General features: G+C 33.8%; 3 protein-coding genes across 6 annotated transcripts; 1 reads left to right on the top strand and 2 right to left on the bottom strand.

Annotated features, from left to right (window-relative positions):
- Positions 1-1,575: 1,575 nt before the first annotated feature.
- Positions 1,576-4,806, bottom strand: LOC123210257 (peroxisomal (S)-2-hydroxy-acid oxidase GLO4). Of its 2 annotated transcripts, none has more exons than XM_044628510.1 (12): positions 4,644-4,806; positions 4,159-4,306; positions 3,956-4,080; positions 3,829-3,875; positions 3,666-3,743; positions 3,404-3,528; positions 3,174-3,231; positions 2,935-2,997; positions 2,785-2,854; positions 2,523-2,623; positions 2,098-2,202; positions 1,576-1,960 (listed from the first exon to the last, which is right to left on the bottom strand). In XM_044628510.1, exons 2-12 carry the CDS (start codon positions 4,299-4,301, stop codon positions 1,781-1,783), a joined length of 1,095 nt encoding a protein of 364 aa, XP_044484445.1. In that variant the 5' UTR covers positions 4,302-4,306; positions 4,644-4,806; the 3' UTR covers positions 1,576-1,780. The 2 variants fall into 2 exon arrangements, with proteins under 2 accessions (XP_044484445.1, XP_044484444.1); XM_044628509.1 differs by having other exon boundaries at positions 4,626-4,800.
- Positions 4,807-6,111: 1,305 nt separating this feature from the next.
- LOC123210075 (25.3 kDa vesicle transport protein-like) lies at positions 6,112-9,290 on the bottom strand. Of its 2 annotated transcripts, none has more exons than XM_044628266.1 (6): positions 9,147-9,289; positions 8,470-8,696; positions 7,779-7,939; positions 7,523-7,669; positions 7,019-7,095; positions 6,112-6,556 (listed from the first exon to the last, which is right to left on the bottom strand). In XM_044628266.1, exons 2-6 carry the CDS (start codon positions 8,655-8,657, stop codon positions 6,473-6,475), a joined length of 657 nt encoding a protein of 218 aa, XP_044484201.1. In that variant the 5' UTR covers positions 8,658-8,696; positions 9,147-9,289; the 3' UTR covers positions 6,112-6,472. The 2 variants fall into 2 exon arrangements, 1 of the variants encoding a protein (XP_044484201.1); XR_006501195.1 differs by having other exon boundaries at positions 6,492-6,556; positions 7,515-7,669; positions 9,147-9,290.
- A 2,172-nt stretch (positions 9,291-11,462) lies between these two features.
- Positions 11,463-14,989, top strand: LOC123212423. Of its 2 annotated transcripts, XM_044631549.1 has the most exons (5): positions 11,463-11,820; positions 12,668-13,033; positions 13,112-13,498; positions 13,866-14,210; positions 14,598-14,989. In XM_044631549.1, exons 1-5 carry the CDS (start codon positions 11,731-11,733, stop codon positions 14,871-14,873), a joined length of 1,464 nt encoding a protein of 487 aa, XP_044487484.1. In that variant the 5' UTR covers positions 11,463-11,730; the 3' UTR covers positions 14,874-14,989. The 2 variants fall into 2 exon arrangements, with proteins under 2 accessions (XP_044487484.1, XP_044487483.1); XM_044631548.1 differs by having other exon boundaries at positions 11,464-11,820; positions 12,668-13,498.
- Positions 14,990-18,902: the final 3,913 nt, after the last annotated feature.

Here is an 18,902-nt window from a genome sequence, read left to right on the forward strand (position 1 = left end):
ATGTAAAGATTCAATATGATGGGTTCTTGGGTTTCTGCTTTCTTTAAATGTTTTTTCTTTTCCTCATTTTCTGTCAATCCAAACACCCCTGTAACCTTAGATTCTTCCAAACTCCAATCTCTGTCGTCTCATTTAAGCTCTAAAGACCTGCGTTAATTTGACAGTCAAATCGTTGTTATTTGTGGCATACTGAGTTAATAATATATATTTTCCTTTTCTCTGTTCATGGTCATGGTAGCAAGTAGGATCTTGCTGGCTAGATTTGATTGCAGCTATAAATAGTAAATGGGAAAATTATTTTTCACCCAAACTCTGGGAAAATCACAAATTTCCACCCCATGAATGTTGAATTCAAAAGTTATAAATATCACCTGTTGGAAAAAACTTAAATATAGAAAAACAAACTCCATTTTCCTTTCCAAAAATTTAAAAAAAAAAATTTGCATTCTAGCACCTCAAGTGTGATTTTGGTTGTTGAATTGCATTTGGTGGCTGTCTAAATCACATAGAAAATGTGTGATCGGGTTGGATTCGGTAAAATCGCAAGTGCAATATGGTAAAATTACACTTTACCAATGTGATTTCATTACAAGATTTGATTAAATCTGTTGACAAGCCCTTGAAAGATGATACAATAATTTAAAAAAAAAAAAAAGTGATAGAGTTAAAAGTAATACGATAATCTATCTCAGTAAAACTTATAAAAGAATTTATTCAAGAAAATTCTTTTAAACTATTATTATAGTAGAAAAATATTTTAATAAATTTGATCTCGAAAACCTTATAAAATAGGTAAATTTTTCGCCAAAGGCCCACAGAAATTATTTTAGAAATAAAATTATTAAAAATATTTTCAATTAAATCTTCATGTTTTATTTAAATAATAAGATTTTTAGTAACTTTCATTGAGTTTTATGATTATATAGTTTATTTTAATGGTTAGTTTTGCAAAAAAAAATAAATTGCCGGGAAAATAAATAGTCTTAGCATAGTTTATTTCATTATCATATAACAAATTTCGGTATCAAAAGCAATTAATTATTTATTAAGTCAATCCTTACTTCCAACATAGACTAGGCTTTTTTTTTTTTTTTATAGCCGCAGGTTTGATCAGTATTTGTTAGACGGATAAATTCAAAACACAATAACCGAATCTATAATACCTATAATTACTGTATTAGATAAATTAAAATTTTACAAACGTGAAAAAGACTCAAACTCATATCTTCATCTTAAAAGTTCAAATATTTTACTAGTTTTATTAATTCTTAGAGTCAATATAAACTAAGTTTTTCTTTTTTTTCATTGGTGAATTTTTCTCTTCAACAATTTGATAAAACAGAACCTCCAAAAACCTCTTTATTTTTTTTATTATACTTCTTCAATCTCAGTAGAAACTTGTTTTATAATTTTTTAATATAAAAATTATTAGAAATTTTGAAACATATATGTATACATTTCTCTCATTTCTCTTACCTAAAATAAGATAAATGTCAACACAATTCTACACTTCAAGCTACCCTGATCACCGATAGATTTTATCACAAATAGCTTTCAAACATAATCTTAAAACCATTGAAAAATCTCAAGTCAAGAATCATCTCATAATCCAAAAAATAAACCCCAAAAGCAATCACTGTTAGTAACATGTCTTCATATTGGACTTGTTCCATGCAAAATTAAATTAGACATACAACAGTTTATTAAAAGAAACCCAGTTTAAAACATATTTAGAAACCTTTCCAATACTCATTTCTTTCACAGCCCATAGAACAAAAGATTAGAGCATCGAGTGGAGTCTGTCACGCTCTGTTGAGACATGGTTTCTGGTGATATGTTTCAAACTAGGACAACCAGAAAGGGCCATGGTGAGTTCAAACTCATTCTTCAGCATTTCGATGACTCGTCTCACCCCGTGCTCCCCCTTGGCAGCCAGGCCATATATTACAGGCCTGCCAACCTGCAGTAACATAAGTTACCATATCAAAGTAGTAGCAATAGAATTTCAAGAGGAGAACAGTAAGAAAAATCATAGGCATTTATATGTTTTCCTGAATCTTGGCAATAACTGTTAACTAAAAGGGATAGGAAAATTACAAGTACAGCTTTTGCACCGAGAGCCAAGGCCTTGAAAACATCTGTACCTCGCCGGACTCCTCCATCCATTAGAACAGGAATTTTTCCTTCAACAGCATGAACCACCTGCAAGTTCAGGGTACCACAAATACAAACCATATTGGATTAGTTCCCTTGCTAAAAATAGCATTAACTAGAAAGTTACCAGGTAATAATTGTAAGTGCATGACTTTCTCAGAACTCAGAAACTTGGATAACCCATAAAAAAAAATTACAGCTCTAGTTCTTAAATGTTCTATCATATCTAGTAACACAAATTTCAATATCTGAATTATCAGAGTTTAGAGTCCTCTTAACAGCCTAACTAGGTATTGAGATGCATTTTGTTTTCATTAGGACTTGCAAATAAATTGAAATGCTAATGGTAGTTTAAAGCTAATAGTCACCTCTTCAAGTACAGAAATAGTGGATGGAGAATAATCTAGCTGACGAGCACCATGATTCGAGACAATAATCCCAGCAGCACCTACTTGCACAGCCTTTTTTGCTGCAAATAATAGAACATCAAGTACAAATTAAACAAGCCTATTCAAATGCTTCTTTGAGTTAAGATTAATATGTCCCTTTAAAGCATGCAGCCAAACATAGTCTTGATGAATTAACATAAATGATGGATATGGATGTCGTGAAATGGAGCTTTGAGCTTACCGTCTTCACAAGTGAGAATCCCCTTGATTAAAATTGGCAAGTTTGTAATAGATCTTAACCAACCCATATCCTGCAACCGCAGAAAAATAAATTAGTAAGATGTTCTAGATACATTTTAAAAAGGAAAAGGAATAGCGTATCCGTTTATACCTCCCAACATAAAGAAGCATCCATAGTCTCATTGGCAAAAGCTTCTAAATTCGAGCCTGTGCCCTGGAAAATTCAAAATCCATGTAGTTGAAGTAATGATTATAGACTATTTATGGGCACAAAGAGTTATTTATCAGATGAGAGCACAGACAAAAATCAAGAATGACATTGTCAATTGCAGGGTGTGAACTTAAAATGTTGAAAACAATGATAATTAATGGTATAATGTTTGTTCTTACAGGGGCCACGGTGATTGTTAAGAGACCTTCCAGATTTTTCAGGGGAGGTGTAATCATTCTGCAAAAGTTTTCATGTGATTCAGAACATATATATATATTTCACAAAATAAGAGAATAAGGAAACAATCATTTATGAGCTATATACATTCTATAGAACATGGTGTTGCAGTAAATAAAGGCAATCAACAGTGTTTGGAGACAGAATGAAAGGAGTAAAGATGACTATTCACTTGTTCTTTATGTCTTTCTCCCTTCGACCAAGTCTTGGAGTATCAGCAGTTAGGACAATAGCTTTGTATCCATTCCTTTCAGCTCTCTGCAGTAGTGTGCGCGTTATATCTCGCCTCTTATATACCTATTAACAAAAAGGATGCCAAGTTGTTATTAGTTTCCTATCAATGGTAGCACAAGAGACACAGGAGTCTATTGGTGCAAAAGAAAAGTTGCATTTTTCTTATTTAAAATCAAGAGCACTCAAGAATTGCTGGTTACGTATAGTTGATAGAAGCGAACAGCATTGCAGCTGGCAGCAACCTCCTCTATAGTGCAGTTAGATGAGTAAGATAAAACCTGGAATGATCCCAAAACAAAATAAGGTCATGATATACAAGGGCACGAAGTAAGCATAACAGTTCAGTCATTACTAATAAAATACCATAATGGTGTTACAAGCAGCAGCTGCTCTTGCTGTTGCAACCTCTCCTGGAGCACATACAAATGTCCGAGTCATATCACAATTTTGGACTAGAGTTTGAAACGGCTATTAAAAGAAGAAATCAGACCTTCAGGGTGTGCCATTTGATGTGAACCTGTTGGAGCAATGATAATGGGAGCCGAAATCTTGTAACCAACTATTGAAGTTGAAGTATCTATTCTGCTCACGTTGACAAGAACTCTAGGCCGAAACCTGAGAAATCCAAAAAAATTTATTGGTGAGATCTTGTGATCATTTCTTAAATTACACAAGTATTAATTTGAACATTACATGATCCTTTGAAACCCTTCAATATTCTCCTTCAAGGTATGCTGGTCCTCTGCTCCTCCAGAGTAGTAATCATAATACATTTTTGGAAGGGCTAGCCTAGCTAATTCTTGAAATTCATTCACATTAACAGGTTCAGCTGCCATTTCACCTGGAAACATGGACATTAATCAAGGTTTCAAGTGACTGATTATCATATGCACAAAGTTCTGCTTAGAATTTCAGTAAACAAAGAAACTTTTGGATGTCATGTGGCTGAGAAATTCAATTCACAGATTCATCATATAAAGAGAATACTATACAATATGAAATAAGAATAAAAACTCATCTATATACAACAAAATAAGAACATGAATAAAAAAAACAAACAGTAAAATCTAGTAATTATAACAGTTGCTAAAAATTCTTAGAAATTAATCTTTCCTTCTCCTCTAACATACAAGAACAAGATCATCAAAACCAAAACATACCCATCCAGAGAAGGGTACCTGAATGGCAAAAGATCAATCAAATGAAGTTCGTGAAATAAACAGTCAAACTGTAGTTGGACAGACAGTTATCAAGGCAAATGAAGACCAAATAATAGCATGTGATGGGAAACGTGTTTCGCTTTTTTTTCTCATAAGTACGCCAGAAAAAAAGTTCCTTTCCATTGTGACACCTTTATCACTGTTGACAATTTTGTGCAATTGCACATAAAATTATAGCTATGATGTTGACAATTGACAAGGCATCAGCCCCACTTTAATCAAAGAAGACGCCATTTCCAATCAAATAGCAGGTTGAGACAAAAAAAAAAATGATGTAATATGTGTTGCAATATTTTTACATATATTCGTTAAAAATTAAAAAAAAAATTTATGGATTTATAACCTCACCTGTATCCTCTATCGTTAATAAAAATAAAATTATATATAAACAAATTATATATATATATATATATATATATATATATATATATATATATATATATATATATATATATATATATATTGTATAATCTGAACTCATTGTTAGAAAATTTTCTATTTATTTTAAAAAAAATTAAACATATTAGAAGATGATATTCCAATAGACAAGAATGAAAATGTTAATGATAAAGTATTCGCTTTTGTTGTAAATGATTTAGTTTAAAATCAGATGCAGTTCAATTAACAAATGAAGAGTGTGGAGATGAAAAATTTTAGTGCCAAACTTAATGAGTCAGGAAATACGCAATGAACATGCTATAAATATGCACACTTGAATCATGGTGAGATAAGAACTGATTAAAAACAAAATAAATGATAAATATTTGTGGGGGAGTTACTAAAAACTATTGTAAAATCGCATAAACAAAATGCAACAAATTTGAAGAAAGAAGGGAAAAAAAATATTTAGTCAATTTATAATGATTTAGAGCTTTTTTAAGAATCGAGCGTTCGTGTATTCTAAAAAGTTGATTCTTGAGTAGCTCGTCCAACGATGGAATTTTATATCAAAACTTAGGTGGAACAGACATTTCGATTTCAGAATGGACGTTTCGTTTTCAGTTCTTGGAACATCCTCTGTTGGCAATAAAAGTAGCAGTATCACTCATTCGGACCTGGTGAACACAATTAGCAACTTACAAACAAATTTGATGTGTAGATTGAACGCACATGGAAGAATATTAAGTACATTTTCAGCTTTATAATAGCTGATCCACCTCATAAATTTCTGTTAACTATGCATGCCATGCTTCTTTTATATCCCTTTACTTCATACCTCGAACAAATCTGTAACCTATCACATCTGTTTCGACACAGCTTAATTTCCATAGCTACTAATGAACTTGTTCAACACATTATCAAGGCAGGAGCTGTTTAAGGATTCATTCAAATGATCACTGACCAAATTGGGGCCAAATATCAGCTAGTTTAAAAGCAAAAACATGTCTACTATGCGGCACTTGCATGGTCACATCAACATGGTATATGATAAGAACAATAAGGTTGCTATTAAGTATTGAATGTAATGAAAAGATATAGAAGAGTATCAATAAAGCACCAATAAAGCCCTCCGGCTATAGAATTCTCTAAAAGTTTGTATAAATATATTTTGGCGCCTTAATGATCCTAAAAGGGTTCCTATCTCACAATTCCAAATGGTAAATTTAGCTCCACTTCTATTGGTACCAACCGAATAACTCATCTTAACTGTCATGAACAGAAAAGAGTGGTCACCGCAATCTGAAGTCCCTGAGTCTGGAAATCAAGACATGCACACAAGCAACCCATACTGCAGCAGAGACCCAGGCAAAATGTGCAAGTATCAGAAACATCTAAAGGCAATCGAATCACCAGATTTTAGTTTTGAGCCAAAAGAGCACAAAGACCACTCCTAACACAATGGCGACAGGGGCCCACTTCCGAATCAAAGCCTGCAGTCAAAGTGTGTAAGAAGTTGGTAAATTTCATGAGTATCTAATTTCGACACTGCAACTGTGCATCTTCAGAACTTCTTCAAATAACATTGCAACAGCATTAAACTGCTCTAAGCACCCAAATTCAAAATTGAAATAAATAAATCATATTACTCTAATCTCACAGTTGGTGAAGTGATTGTATAAAAGTTAAGTCTTCATGAATTTCAACAAAGAAACCTATCATTTATTGTTTCATCATCAGATAAACGTCCTGATTTTAAATTCTGATGGACTATTCACAAAGACTATACACTGAGATTTTTCCCCAACATAGACTTTGTAAAATTCACAAAAATTTGTGCATGTATCTGAAATTGTGCCACTTAAGAAGCATTTTCTAAGTTCAGACACAATAAATGACCCACAAGCAGCATAAGAGACTTCATGTGAGTTATCAAACAAATTAATATAACTAACCTGTCTATTCAAATCCTTTGCCCTTTCAGCATATATTCGTGACTCTGACGTTAATCGACTGGACATTTCACTAACCTCTGCAAAATTACGAAATAAAACATAACTTAATCACCAAGAATACGACAAGAGGGAGAAACTGGATGCTGTCATTCACGATCACAACCAAAAGACATTGAATAATTTAGTAACAAGCGGGTGGAGGTTGGAAAGCTCTCACCAAAATAAGACAAAGTAAAAATATGACTACCTGATAACCATGCAGTGTTAAAATACATTTATCACTAAAAGAATAGTGCATTTCAAATTATCACATGGAATTCCAAGCCATTAATCAACTTCAAAATCAAATAAACATCCATAAAGAAAATATACTCTATTTCATTTTGCACTATTTAAATCCTAATTTTTAGGTGAAAAAAACATAAATGTTGTATTACTTTAAAAAAGAAAACAACACATGATGTAAACAGATTCAAATGATGATAAGAAAAGGCACCATCTTACGGTCCAACTTTTCACCAACACCAAGAACTTCCTGCACATTGCGAGTCATTATCTGGTGTACCTCATAAAGTTCATCATTCAACTTAGCAATATTCCGCTGAGTACGAGTGTCCTGGTACAATTTCTTTGTTTTCTGTATGAATGTATCTTTAAACATGAAGACAAAAAAAATCAAGCCCACAAAAAAGCAACAAAAGCTATATTAGGAGAAATACCAGGCACATGCTAAAGAGAGGTTAAAAGACATGACACCTACCAAATTTAATGAAAGCATATGGTCTGGCTGCAGTTTCAATCTGTGCACCATTAACACGCTCAAATTCATTCTTTAGGTCTTCCAGATACTGGAAGGCAAGCTTCTTGGGGTAAGCACGGTCACACATTGTCAAGTAACAAACACGTCCTTCAATGATGTAACTAGAACTTGGGTCAAGGATAAACTAAATTTAGGTGCACTTACTAAAAATTAGAAAACTGAAGTAAAGAATTTATGGAAACCAAATTTCATAACCTTTACCACAAGCAAATTTTTTTTTTTTTTTTAATGTAGATAATGAAAATTAGTAAAATAACCTGCAAATTAATGTTGTTACCACTTTTGACATAAAATTATAGAATTCATTCAATAACCACAGCTACATCAACTAAGAATCTTATCATTGCTATGAAACTGCCATCTGTAAAGCAGAAGTACCATTTACCCAGCCTCGAGTCCAGATCTAGTAAAGATAAAATTAAGAGATGGCATGACAGTCTGCTACAGAATATTACTAAGCAAAGGACAATGAATATGATAGAAAAGGAACTGCATGGATGAACACACTATCTAAGATGCACAAAAAGCATTACATGATTACCAATTGGAATTTACATCAATTAAGATGCATGATTATGAACTATTTCAGAGTAATAAGATTATCTTAATAAAAAAAAAACCACAAGGATACTGAAAAACATAAGGTCCTGTCTCAACTGACATCCTCGAAGCTTCATTCTGCCCTTTCGAAAGATTTTTAAACAAAGCCTTCACTTGCTGCTTGTACATCTCAGCATCTCTCAAATCACGCCCATCATCCAGTCCCTCTGCCAATGGCAGCCCATCAGTAACACGTGCAATCATAGTCATCTTCACCATTTTTATCCTGCTTTACAATTCCTCAGCTACACCAATTCACTGTTGTCCCAATTCATTGAGCCATCAAAAACCCAGATCCACAAATGATAAATTAATTAAATATGGCATCCCCCGACAGCATGTGGTACACAGTTTAAATACCAAATACAAATTTCAATATGTCATGTTCTTCCTCAATCCTTTGTCCTAAGAACAGTTAAAATCTCTCAATTTCCATATACCACAACAATGCACCACACAATTTGCATAATCAAAATCAAAACATAAGTCATCAAATAAGAATTCACATGATCCAACAAAAACCCATCCAAGAAAATCCCTTAAACCAATCAAATCAAGCAATCAAAAGCATTTAAAAACACCCATCAACTAAATCATGCAAAGCCTCTCAATTTTAGCCGGTTCAGTCTCAAATTTTGCAGAAAACCCCTAAAAGTCAAAGCTTTTCACCTAATAAACACAAATAAAAGAATACATGCACATAAATACCTGTTTTGCATTTGGTTTTTCTCCGCGGATTCAACGATCTAAGGAAGAGAAAAGACGATGGTCGACAGAGCGAGACGTTTGTACAAATTTAAAGTGTGTTAATGTTTTAATGTACGGTACCAGAGATGACGCTAATATGAGTTGTACCTTGAGGTGGAGATTCAAAAGTACAACCTGAGCATGCAGTGTTAATTTAGCTACTTGAGGTTAAGTTTTTATCCCCATAAAATATATTTTGAAATTATTAAAATATCTTTTTTCATATTTTTAAATTAAAATTAATATTTAAGCCATATTAATTTTTTTTTTTCAATTGTATGTTTTTAATATATATATATATATATATATGTATGTATGTATGTATGTATGTCACTAACATTTTCAAGCACACTCATCTATAATGGCAATTTGATTTTAGCAAAAAATTTGTTGGAGGGTTTATATATATATATATATTAAAGATAGAGCATCTATATCAAGACTAAATTTATTCTTTGTTTAAGTGAAAAGCAAGCCTATCACATTGACACTAGTTTTATGGTATTGCATTTAGATGTATCTTTTATAGGGCTAGACTCGAGCCCGAAACGAGCCGGGCTCTGCTCGGCTCGATCGAGCTCGAGCTGGCTCGGATTGGCTCGGTATATATTTTTTTAAATTTTTTTATACAAAACGAAGTCGTTTTGATCCATATATATACAAAACGATGTCATTTTGATATGAAAAATGAGCCGAGCCGAGCTATAAACGAGCCGAGTCAAAAACGAGCAGTTCGGCTCGAGTCGAGCTCGAGCCGAACTCGAGCCGGTCATAAATAAACTGAGCCGAACCCGAGCTAGCTGTGAATCGAATTTGGCTCGGCCCGAATCTAACCCTAATCTTTTAGGACAATATTCACACGTTGACCTTAAGTCCCTTTGCTAATCTTATAAAAGGGCAGTTCGTTTACACCAAAATTAGGGAATTCTTCATGACCTAGTCTCAGCGGAAATAAATCCTAGACCTGACTTTGACCTACAAGTTGACTTTTGCTAAACGGGTTGAGCCCTTTAAGTTGTCATTAGGAGGGTTTAATTGGAGGATTAACTGAGAAAATGTTAGATATTTAGTTGGCAAACTAGTTGAAACTAGCTTCTTGTTTCCAGTAATTTCGTGAACATGCACACAAATATTGGTTGATCAAACATCATCCATTGGTCACAAAACTATCAAACCATTTGGTGGGGATAGTCGATTGAATTAAAATGATAACATACATGTCAGGTTAATTTTCGCCAACAACCCTTGGAATGTTTGGCATTAAGCTTGAGTACCCATACATCACCACATTCTTCTCTAGTAAATAAATTGGTTTTTGGTCACGATCAACCATAACTAAAGTTGACCTTCTACAAGGCAGAACCTGTCAAGGGAATATAAGGATCCATACATGAATAGAGTTCGGCAATTTATTTTGGGTTGACAATTTTCAATACAATCCGTTAACTTGATACAAAAAAATCCAGTTAGAGTTAAGTTTTTAAATATAAAATTTATTTTGAATTAACCCAATACTATTTGAAATTAAATTGAGTAGTACTAGGGTACATAGGAAAGTAATTTGATATGATCCAAATCGATTCAAATATTTTAGAGAAATGTTACTTTAATAAAAATTATTAAGGATAAATTATAGAAATATTGAAAACAATATCAGTCGTAGTTGAAATTTTTACGGATTATATACATAGATATATCTTTATATAATTGTAATTATTCATAGTATTTTATTTTTATTTAAATATTTTATTTTATTATTAAATGTAAGAATATAATTTGATTAGTCAAATTATTAATGTGTTTTAAAGCTCTTAGTATATAATTTTGGATTATCTATAAATAAGACAAAATATTATATTGTCTATTTTATTAATAATAATTAGGGATAAATTGGTAAAGAAATTAAAATGATAAAAATATTTTAGATAGTAAAAATAATAAATAATTTTGAATTAATTTGAATCGGATGAGATCAACTCAAATATTTAAGGTTTAGATTAAAGTTGAAAAGATTTTGATATAATTCTAATTTAGATTAAATTAAAATAAAAAATTTATAAAATAAAATTTAAATTAATATGATATGAACAAACTCCGTTAACCGAAGCCGTCATGCACGCTTTAAAATCAGATATTTTTGATGCAAGATTGATAATCACATGAATGATGTAATAATACTTGGTTTTTCAGGAATTTCCTTTTGGCTTATTTATTTAAAATTCATAATAAAAAACAGAGGAATGCGAAGAGTCTGTCATCAAGAGAAAACTTGACAGTTAAGTTTATTCCTAGAGTGACGCAAAAGTCGAAAAGTCTTTAAAAAGCCCAAATGGCTTAAATGAAAAGCACTTTGTCTGGTTTCTGTGGATCTTCATTCCCCTCTTCTTCTTCTACAAACCTCCTTACTTGTAAATCATAGTAAAATAAGTAAAATTTGACCAAAGCTTTTTTTAATGTTTTTCTCTCAAGCAAAAACAAGAGTCTAGGTGAAATTTTATATTCTGTTTATCTCCACAATATATTTCCCGCCAAATTTATTAGATCAATGAGCCAGCAGAACACCAGACGGGGCGTTTCAGGTTCTGGAGGGAGATCTTCACTTCCAAATAGTGGTGCTTTTCACCGTCAAAGACGCGTAACTTTTTATCAACTCACTACCTATTTTGCTTTTCGGTTTTGAACCACTTTATGTTTTTCATGTTTATTTTACTTTGATTTTGGGGATTCTTTGGTAAAGATTTGATTTTGAGAGACGGGTTTGTTTCAATTTTTTATTTGTAGTTGTTGTTGCTGAAAAATAACTGAACTTTGAATATATTTTCCTATTATTAGGAATAAAATTCGGTAGTGTTACAGTTCATAAATCTAGTTCTGGTTTTGTTGCCCTTTTAGTCTAATGTAGTAAAAATTCTATTTTGATTGTTTTATGAAGTGGGTATAATGAATTGTGTTCATACTAATTATATTTTATATGTTTATATTGTTCTGGTGATGGTGTAAAAGATTCATTGTGTTTTATTTTGTTGTTTTTGAGATTATTTTTGTTAATCCTCTTAGTGTTCGATGCTCTTTTAAAATCTGACATGCGTGTAAGATTTAAAACTTGTTAGACATTCATTTTGATTAGACTTTTTTCTTAAATTCTAATTAACTAAATATTTTTAAAACGCTGCTTTCTTTTGGCTTTAAGATACCCATCAGCAATGAATTGCTAGACTTAACAATTTCTGATTGCATATATGCTTTTTTATTCTGTATTTCTTGTTTGCATGTTTCAGTGAGTTTATATTTATGGCTATACCTTTTTGTTTCCTAAAAACTGTTTTTTACTTTTGTTCTTGTGGTCGCCTGGTCCACCTAGTAGTTCTTTTTCCTCCATAATTAAATCTTATTCTTTATATATGTATATGCATGGGGCTATGTAAGTTTACAGTTAATGGACAAGTATTTTCCTTAATTTCATTTTTCTCGGAAAAATGTAGGATGGAGTGAATAAGCCTCTTGCCAATGATTCGTCTGGCAGTAAGGATGGAGTGTCCCAAGGTAGAGGGAAATATTTGCATAATAAGTCCCAAGGTCGTGGTTCAAGGCAGTTCAGTGGTAAACCTGGCTTGAAATATGTGTACCGACAGAAGTCACCTGCAACTGATGTTAATCTGAATTCTCTGGAGGGTGGGGATAGTCAATTGAGACAGACAGAATGCTTTGTGGCTTCAGACTTGGAAAGTGAGAATGTTTTTGATTTTTCTTCTGATTCTAAGACTCCTATGCCTGATATTATTCCAAATTTACCCATGGCTGAGGGAATTCATATGAAACAACTGGAGAGCTTTCCATTACTAGATTCGGTTAGTGCAGTAAATCTTCCTTCAGCCCCTTTGCACTCTGATTCTAGGAACATTCATCTGGATATGACTAGTATGCAGATCAAAGAAACCCTGGAAGAGGAGAGAGAAGGAACTGCAGCTATGAATAATGATTTCTCATCCCCAGGCGAGGTAAAAGATGAATTGGTGGGAAAGGAGCCCTTGCTACCTGCCAAAACTGATATTCAAGAACAGGCTTTCCGAGGAAAAGATGTCAAGAATTTTGTCGGCATTGGAGGTTCAGGGCATTCTGTGCCGCGGGCAGTGGTGTGTTGCTTTGATATTTGTCCACCTAAGACTGGAACTCCTATTTTGCTTAAGCCTTCATTACTTGTTACAAATAGACAAAAACGAAATCAAGTCAAGCTCGACACAGAAGGTCCAACCAGAATTGCATTGAGGTCTGGGATGGTATTACTGAAGAATTATTTATTCACCAGTGATCAGGTACTGCTCATTGTTCTTTTTCTCGTTCAAGCGATGAGGTCCCTCTTTCCCACTTATTTTGATACAGCCCATTTGATTAAATTCAAAAAACATGATGAAGCTTCCTGAGACTGAGGCTCGGTGGTTATAGCATCATCATTCATCAGTATGGTAGTGGGTGTTTTGCCTGGGTTCAAATTAATTTGTAAACAAATCCACCCACGATAATGTGTCACTGTGATAAATATTACCATATATTTGTTTTGTAATAAATTGGAAAATATGTTTTCTTTTAATAGGAAAACACGCTATTCTGCTAAATCAGTTGGCATTTATTTTACTCTCCCTTTTTGTTTTCTAAATTTTATTGTTGTGCCAATATTCATAGGTCAAAATAGTAAAAGAATGCCGAAACCTAGGGCTGGGGCCTGGAGGTTTCTACCAACCTGGTTATCGTGGTGGAGCAACATTGCATCTAAATATGATGTGCCTTGGTAAAAATTGGGATCCTCAGAAAAGAGTATATGAAGATATTCGGAGCATAGATGGTGCTAAACCGCCCATTATACCTGCTTATTTCAATCAGTTGGTTAGGGAAGCAATAAAAGATTCCCATGCTCTCATAGGAAATAATTCTGTAGCGCAGAATGTAGAAACCATTCTTCCAATGATATCCCCAGACATCTGTATTGTAAACTTTTACAAAGCAAGTGGAAAACTTGGTCTGCATCAGGTTTGTATCGGAAAACTTTATCATCCTTATTACAGTAGTCACATTATAACTTGGGTTTTTTGTTTTATGCATCATACTGAAGTATGTTTTATGTGCTATTCAGAATGAATACGGTATGGGACATTTAGTTTGTCAAAGACAATCATTCTTATTAATTTTGTGAACTGATGTTTTATATATATATGTAAGACTCATCTTGCTTACTAAGTTTTTAAATTTAATTTATACATGTATGTTTACCTAAAAATATAATTGCATCTCTACTGCATGAATGAACATAAGTAAACAAAGAGAGATATGGGACTAGACGTATGGACCTCTTCAGGTCCATCTTTTTATGATAAATGTTTGTGTCTATTGACATCTCATACTTTCATGCCAATGCAGGATCGAGATGAATCTCAAGAAAGTCTGGAAAAAGGTTTACCTGTGGTGTCCTTTTCCATTGGTGATACTGCCGAATTTTTATATGGTGATGAGGAGGATGTGACCAAGGCACAGAGGGTAAATTTGGAATCTGGAGATGTTTTAATATTTGGTGGAAAATCTAGACATATCTTTCATGGTGTTAGAGCTATCATCACACCAACTACCCCGAAGGCTCTGCAAGAAGAAACAAATATCCGTCCTGGCCGTCTGAATCTTACTTTCAGGCAGTATTGATTGTTTTATGCTTGCAGCTGTCTTAGGTGATTATATATGTAAGGAAGACATCTGATCTTGCTGTAAACGATAACATAAAAAAGTTTGAAGCAGTATGTTCCTGATTTGGCAATTAATCACAGGAGTCTTTTCTTTTTCCTTTTTTGGGTAAACCTCAACAGAACAAGGAGAAACAATAGTTTACAAGACGCTATAGTAAATGAATGATTATGGTCTGCAATCAAGAAGAGTTACTAAAATATTATAACTGAGTTCTGGTTAATTATAAAGCGGATGCAAGTTTTATGCAATTATTCTACACAAACATTCCATAAATAGAGAGACTTGAAATGAGAGTGTTTGGGTTGATTGATCGATACTGACAGGAAGAGCCAAGTTGCCACAACCAACTTGCCACGTAAATATTTTAAGCGGGTCATTGGAGGATTGGTAAGTAGGGCTTTGCCATTCTGATTTTAGACGGATAATATGTATACTAGCATACTAGAATTTCCTATATATGATTCTGGATGTTTGTTGGACAAAAGGAGCCTAAAATAATGAAGAACTGATATGGATGAAGTGCCTGTCAGTTATATGATCCCTAATTAATGTGTGTGTGTGTGTGTGTGTATGTCATTTACCTCTAAGATAGTCCGTGAGGAGAACAAAGAGGGACCTCCATAAAATGAGGATGCTCAAGCTGGCCATTTCTTGAAAAATAGTACAAATTTTGATTCTTCAGCTTTGGTTCAACCCTCATTTTGGTTATCTCAGGGCTTGTTATCTCAACTTTCCCTCTTGAATGTAATGCCATTATGTGTTCAAAGATAAGAAAAGGTTTCCATATGAGCACTACAAGAAGCTTAAACCCATAAGAAGTTCTCAAAAGAATGTTTCTAAAGCACCCTTTTATAGCAAACTATAATCTCTGTTGTAAGCAAGGCAATTTGTTAACATCGTCAACAGTTTCTTGACGCTTAATGTGGAAGAAAATTGGATACTGAGGGCGATTTCATAAGCTCAAGGAACCTAGTGAGTTGATGACAAAAATCTCAAACATCCCATTATGTGACAGGCCAATTCACTGTATTAAAAATATACAATTCTTCATTTGAAAAGAATAGAGTATATATTTAATATTCACTGTTTTGGTTCTGTTGAGTTTTATTGCTTTTAGCTCTCCTACCAGCCCATGGTGGGTGGTCTGCCATAGCTCCGGAAAGGCTAGCCAAATAACTTTGGCATTTGGTAGGCCACAAATTTCCCATTAGTGGCCAGTGTTTTTGCACCTCTTGGATCCCTTTTTGGTAGCCAAACTTCAACAGTCAATTACCCAAGGCTTGTTGGACCAAAATGCTTAAAGACCAATACATTCAGAAACGCTTATACTATAAGCAAACCCCACAGGATCAACCACCATACGTCAACCAACAAAATGCATTCTTGCCAATCTCATTTGTGGGATCCAGGTCAGCATCAGTAACATTCCTATAAGTACACCTCACAACTTAAAAAATATAATGTCAAATTCTCACATGCGTCTTCCAATATTACGCATGCTTTGTGCAGTTAATAGTAAGGCACCCTCTATGTGTTATAGTATGTGTTTAAACTGTAAATTTCACTAGAAATGTGGTTCAGGACTGGAGAGGGGGAGAGTTTGAGCCATGCTGGAGAAGCAGGGCACATGCTAAACCTGTTAATGTTGGGATTTTGCGTGTGCTCTAGCTCTCCAGCCTGGACTTTCTCCCTGAAAATTACAAGGTTGTAACAATGGAGAAAGTTCTTCAGATTAAAGGGTAAGTTTAGTTTCTTTGTAATTAATATTTTAACTTGATGTTTGAGCAATATGTGAAGAAATCGATAATTGAATCATTATTGTGGCACGTCAATGTCAAAACACTACTAGAGTTGGACATTGAATGGCTTTATTAAGTTCATACAGGAATTGCATTTTATATATTTGTGCTCGGCCAAACTTTCACTCAGTATAATCTTAGATTAATATAAGTTATTGTCAGCATTATATCACAGTAATGCAATAAAATTTATCTGCCTTTGTGCTGAATCAACCTCTATCAGACCTGCTCTCAAGAGCTAAGGCTGCTGATTCCACATGGAGGAAACACGCATAAACTTTTTTCTTCAACCCTTTAATAGATTCAACTATGGCATTATTATCGAAGCTCAAGTTTCTAGTTTGCTTATTTAACCATTCATTAGCTTGCTTCAATTGTGGTAATGTGACAGCAATGCGGTTATCTGGCTCCATTAATAATCTTCCTGCATTGTATTTTCCTTTCTTCTCCTGATGTTCCCCACGATAACCAGCATCCAATGCTGCCCCACAAGAATTACAAGAACGAATTTCCTGTTTCATTTACGAGGTTATCTCTCATTTCTTTGATCTGTTGTGCACCATCTCCTTTAGCCCATTCTAGTTTCTCATTCCACTCAACTCTATTGAAGACTTGGCTGAGTACTTCAATGTGCTTTTAGCATGAATCAAGCCTGTCTTTTTGCTAAACTTGCCTGTCTCTGTTGAGGCAGAGGAACATAGATCAGCAAACAGATTGAAAAAAATCAACAAAGTTAGGTAATCAATGTCACATGTAGAATAATTCAGAAGAGAAAAACAAATATAGATGTTTCATCCTGTGGCACTTGACAAGATTAGCAGATGACGATGCTTCTTTCTGAGCTTCAGGCTTCAGCAGCAGCCATGGAAGCAAAGTTTCTCCTTCTAATCATTCCCTTGTAAATAGATAACTACGAACAAGCGAAATTAAATGTCATGTAATTAATGAAGCTGAGTAAAGTATGCAGCTGCTGTAATTTATTTTTGATATATTGAATATGTTGACAAACTTTCTTATCCATTTTGAATTGTTTTAGTTTGAATTTAGTTAGAATGTAACCAATGCAACTTGGAGTTGTTAGAGCAGGTAAGTTTTTGGTTTGCTTTGTAAGAAATTGGATGGTTTAGCTTAATTTGAGCTGTTGTATACTTGTATTAAGTAAGATAGGATGTATATAAATGTATTATTAAAGTAATGAAAAAAAGCAGTGACTTTTTACAGCCAAAAAGACTTCCTCCGTTCCAGCTCTGATTTTTCTTCTTTTCTCCTCTGTTTTTTGCGTTTTTTCATGCTTTCTTTGCATACAAATCTCCATTAAAAACCAACAATTGGTATCAGAGCCTTCTGTCTTTGTAAGGGCCTGTGTCAAGGAAGATTTGTAGAAGTGTTAGAAAGAAGGAACTCAGATTGTAACCATGGTTTCCAGCAACTTTACAGGAGTGACTGCACCAGTTTTTTCTGGTGAAAACTGTGCAGCCTGGGTAGTAAAAATGAAAGCCTATTTGAGAGCTTTCGATTTGTGGGATGTAGTTGAAGTGGATAAGCAGCCAAATCCACTGCCTGAGAATCCAACACTGAACCAGATTAAACATCACTCTGAGGAGACAGCAAAGAGGTACAAAACTTTGTCTTGTATCCATTCTACTGTTTCAGAAATTATGTTTGCAAAAATCATGGCTTGTGAAACAGCAAAGGAGGCATGGGATAAGTTAAAACTAGAGTTCCATGGCAGTGAAAAATCAAAGCAAATGCAGATTTTCAACTTAAAGAGAGAGTTTGCTTTACTTAGAATGAAAGATGGAGAATCAGTCAAAAGTTTCATTGATAGATTGATGAAGATAGTGAACCAGCTCACTCTTCTTGGAGAAATCATTTCTGAAAGTAAGGTTGTGGAGCAAGTGTTAGTAAGTTTACCAGAAAAATTTGAAGCAAAGATTTCCTCCTTGGAAGATTCAAAGGATATGAGCACTATGACCATTTCAGAATTGTCCAATTCATTGCAAACTGTGGAATTGAGACAAGCCTTTAGAGATAATGTTACAATCTCTAAAGAAGCATTTACAGCAGCCCAATCATCAAAACCACAAGCTGGTTTCAGTTCAAACAAGCAGTATGTTAACAAGAAAGGAAAGGAGAAGAAGGATGGATATGATAAGAGGCAAAGAGGAAAGAAAGGCAGATTCCCACC

This window comes from Mangifera indica, chromosome 3 (assembly GCF_011075055.1).
Source record: "Mangifera indica cultivar Alphonso chromosome 3, CATAS_Mindica_2.1, whole genome shotgun sequence".
In the NCBI taxonomy this organism is placed as follows: domain Eukaryota; kingdom Viridiplantae; phylum Streptophyta; class Magnoliopsida; order Sapindales; family Anacardiaceae; genus Mangifera; species Mangifera indica.

What these genes read in the sequence shown, in the direction of transcription:
- LOC123210257 (XM_044628509.1), bottom strand. An exon ending in TTCGCTTCTATCAACTATAC is followed by an intron (nt 3,529 to 3,665) that starts GTAACCAGCAAT and finishes TTTTGTTAATAG; the next exon opens with GTATATAAGAGGCGAGATAT. An exon ending in TAACAATCACCGTGGCCCCT is followed by an intron (nt 2,998 to 3,173) that starts GTAAGAACAAAC and finishes TGAATTTTCCAG; the next exon opens with GGCACAGGCTCGAATTTAGA.
- LOC123210075 (XM_044628266.1), bottom strand. Translation starts at nt 8,657, where the DNA reads ATGGTGAAGATGACTATGATTGCACGTGTTACTGATGGGCTGCCATTG. An exon ending in ACAGGACCTTATGTTTTTCA is followed by an intron (nt 7,940 to 8,469) that starts GTATCCTTGTGG and finishes CCCAAGTTCTAG; the next exon opens with TTACATCATTGAAGGACGTG. An exon ending in CAAAGGATTTGAATAGACAG is followed by an intron (nt 6,557 to 7,018) that starts GTTAGTTATATT and finishes CTTTGACTGCAG; the next exon opens with GCTTTGATTCGGAAGTGGGC.
- LOC123212423 (XM_044631548.1), top strand. Translation starts at nt 11,731, where the DNA reads ATGAGCCAGCAGAACACCAGACGGGGCGTTTCAGGTTCTGGAGGGAGA. An exon ending in ATTTATTCACCAGTGATCAG is followed by an intron (nt 13,499 to 13,865) that starts GTACTGCTCATT and finishes CAATATTCATAG; the next exon opens with GTCAAAATAGTAAAAGAATG. An exon ending in GAAAACTTGGTCTGCATCAG is followed by an intron (nt 14,211 to 14,597) that starts GTTTGTATCGGA and finishes ATGCCAATGCAG; the next exon opens with GATCGAGATGAATCTCAAGA.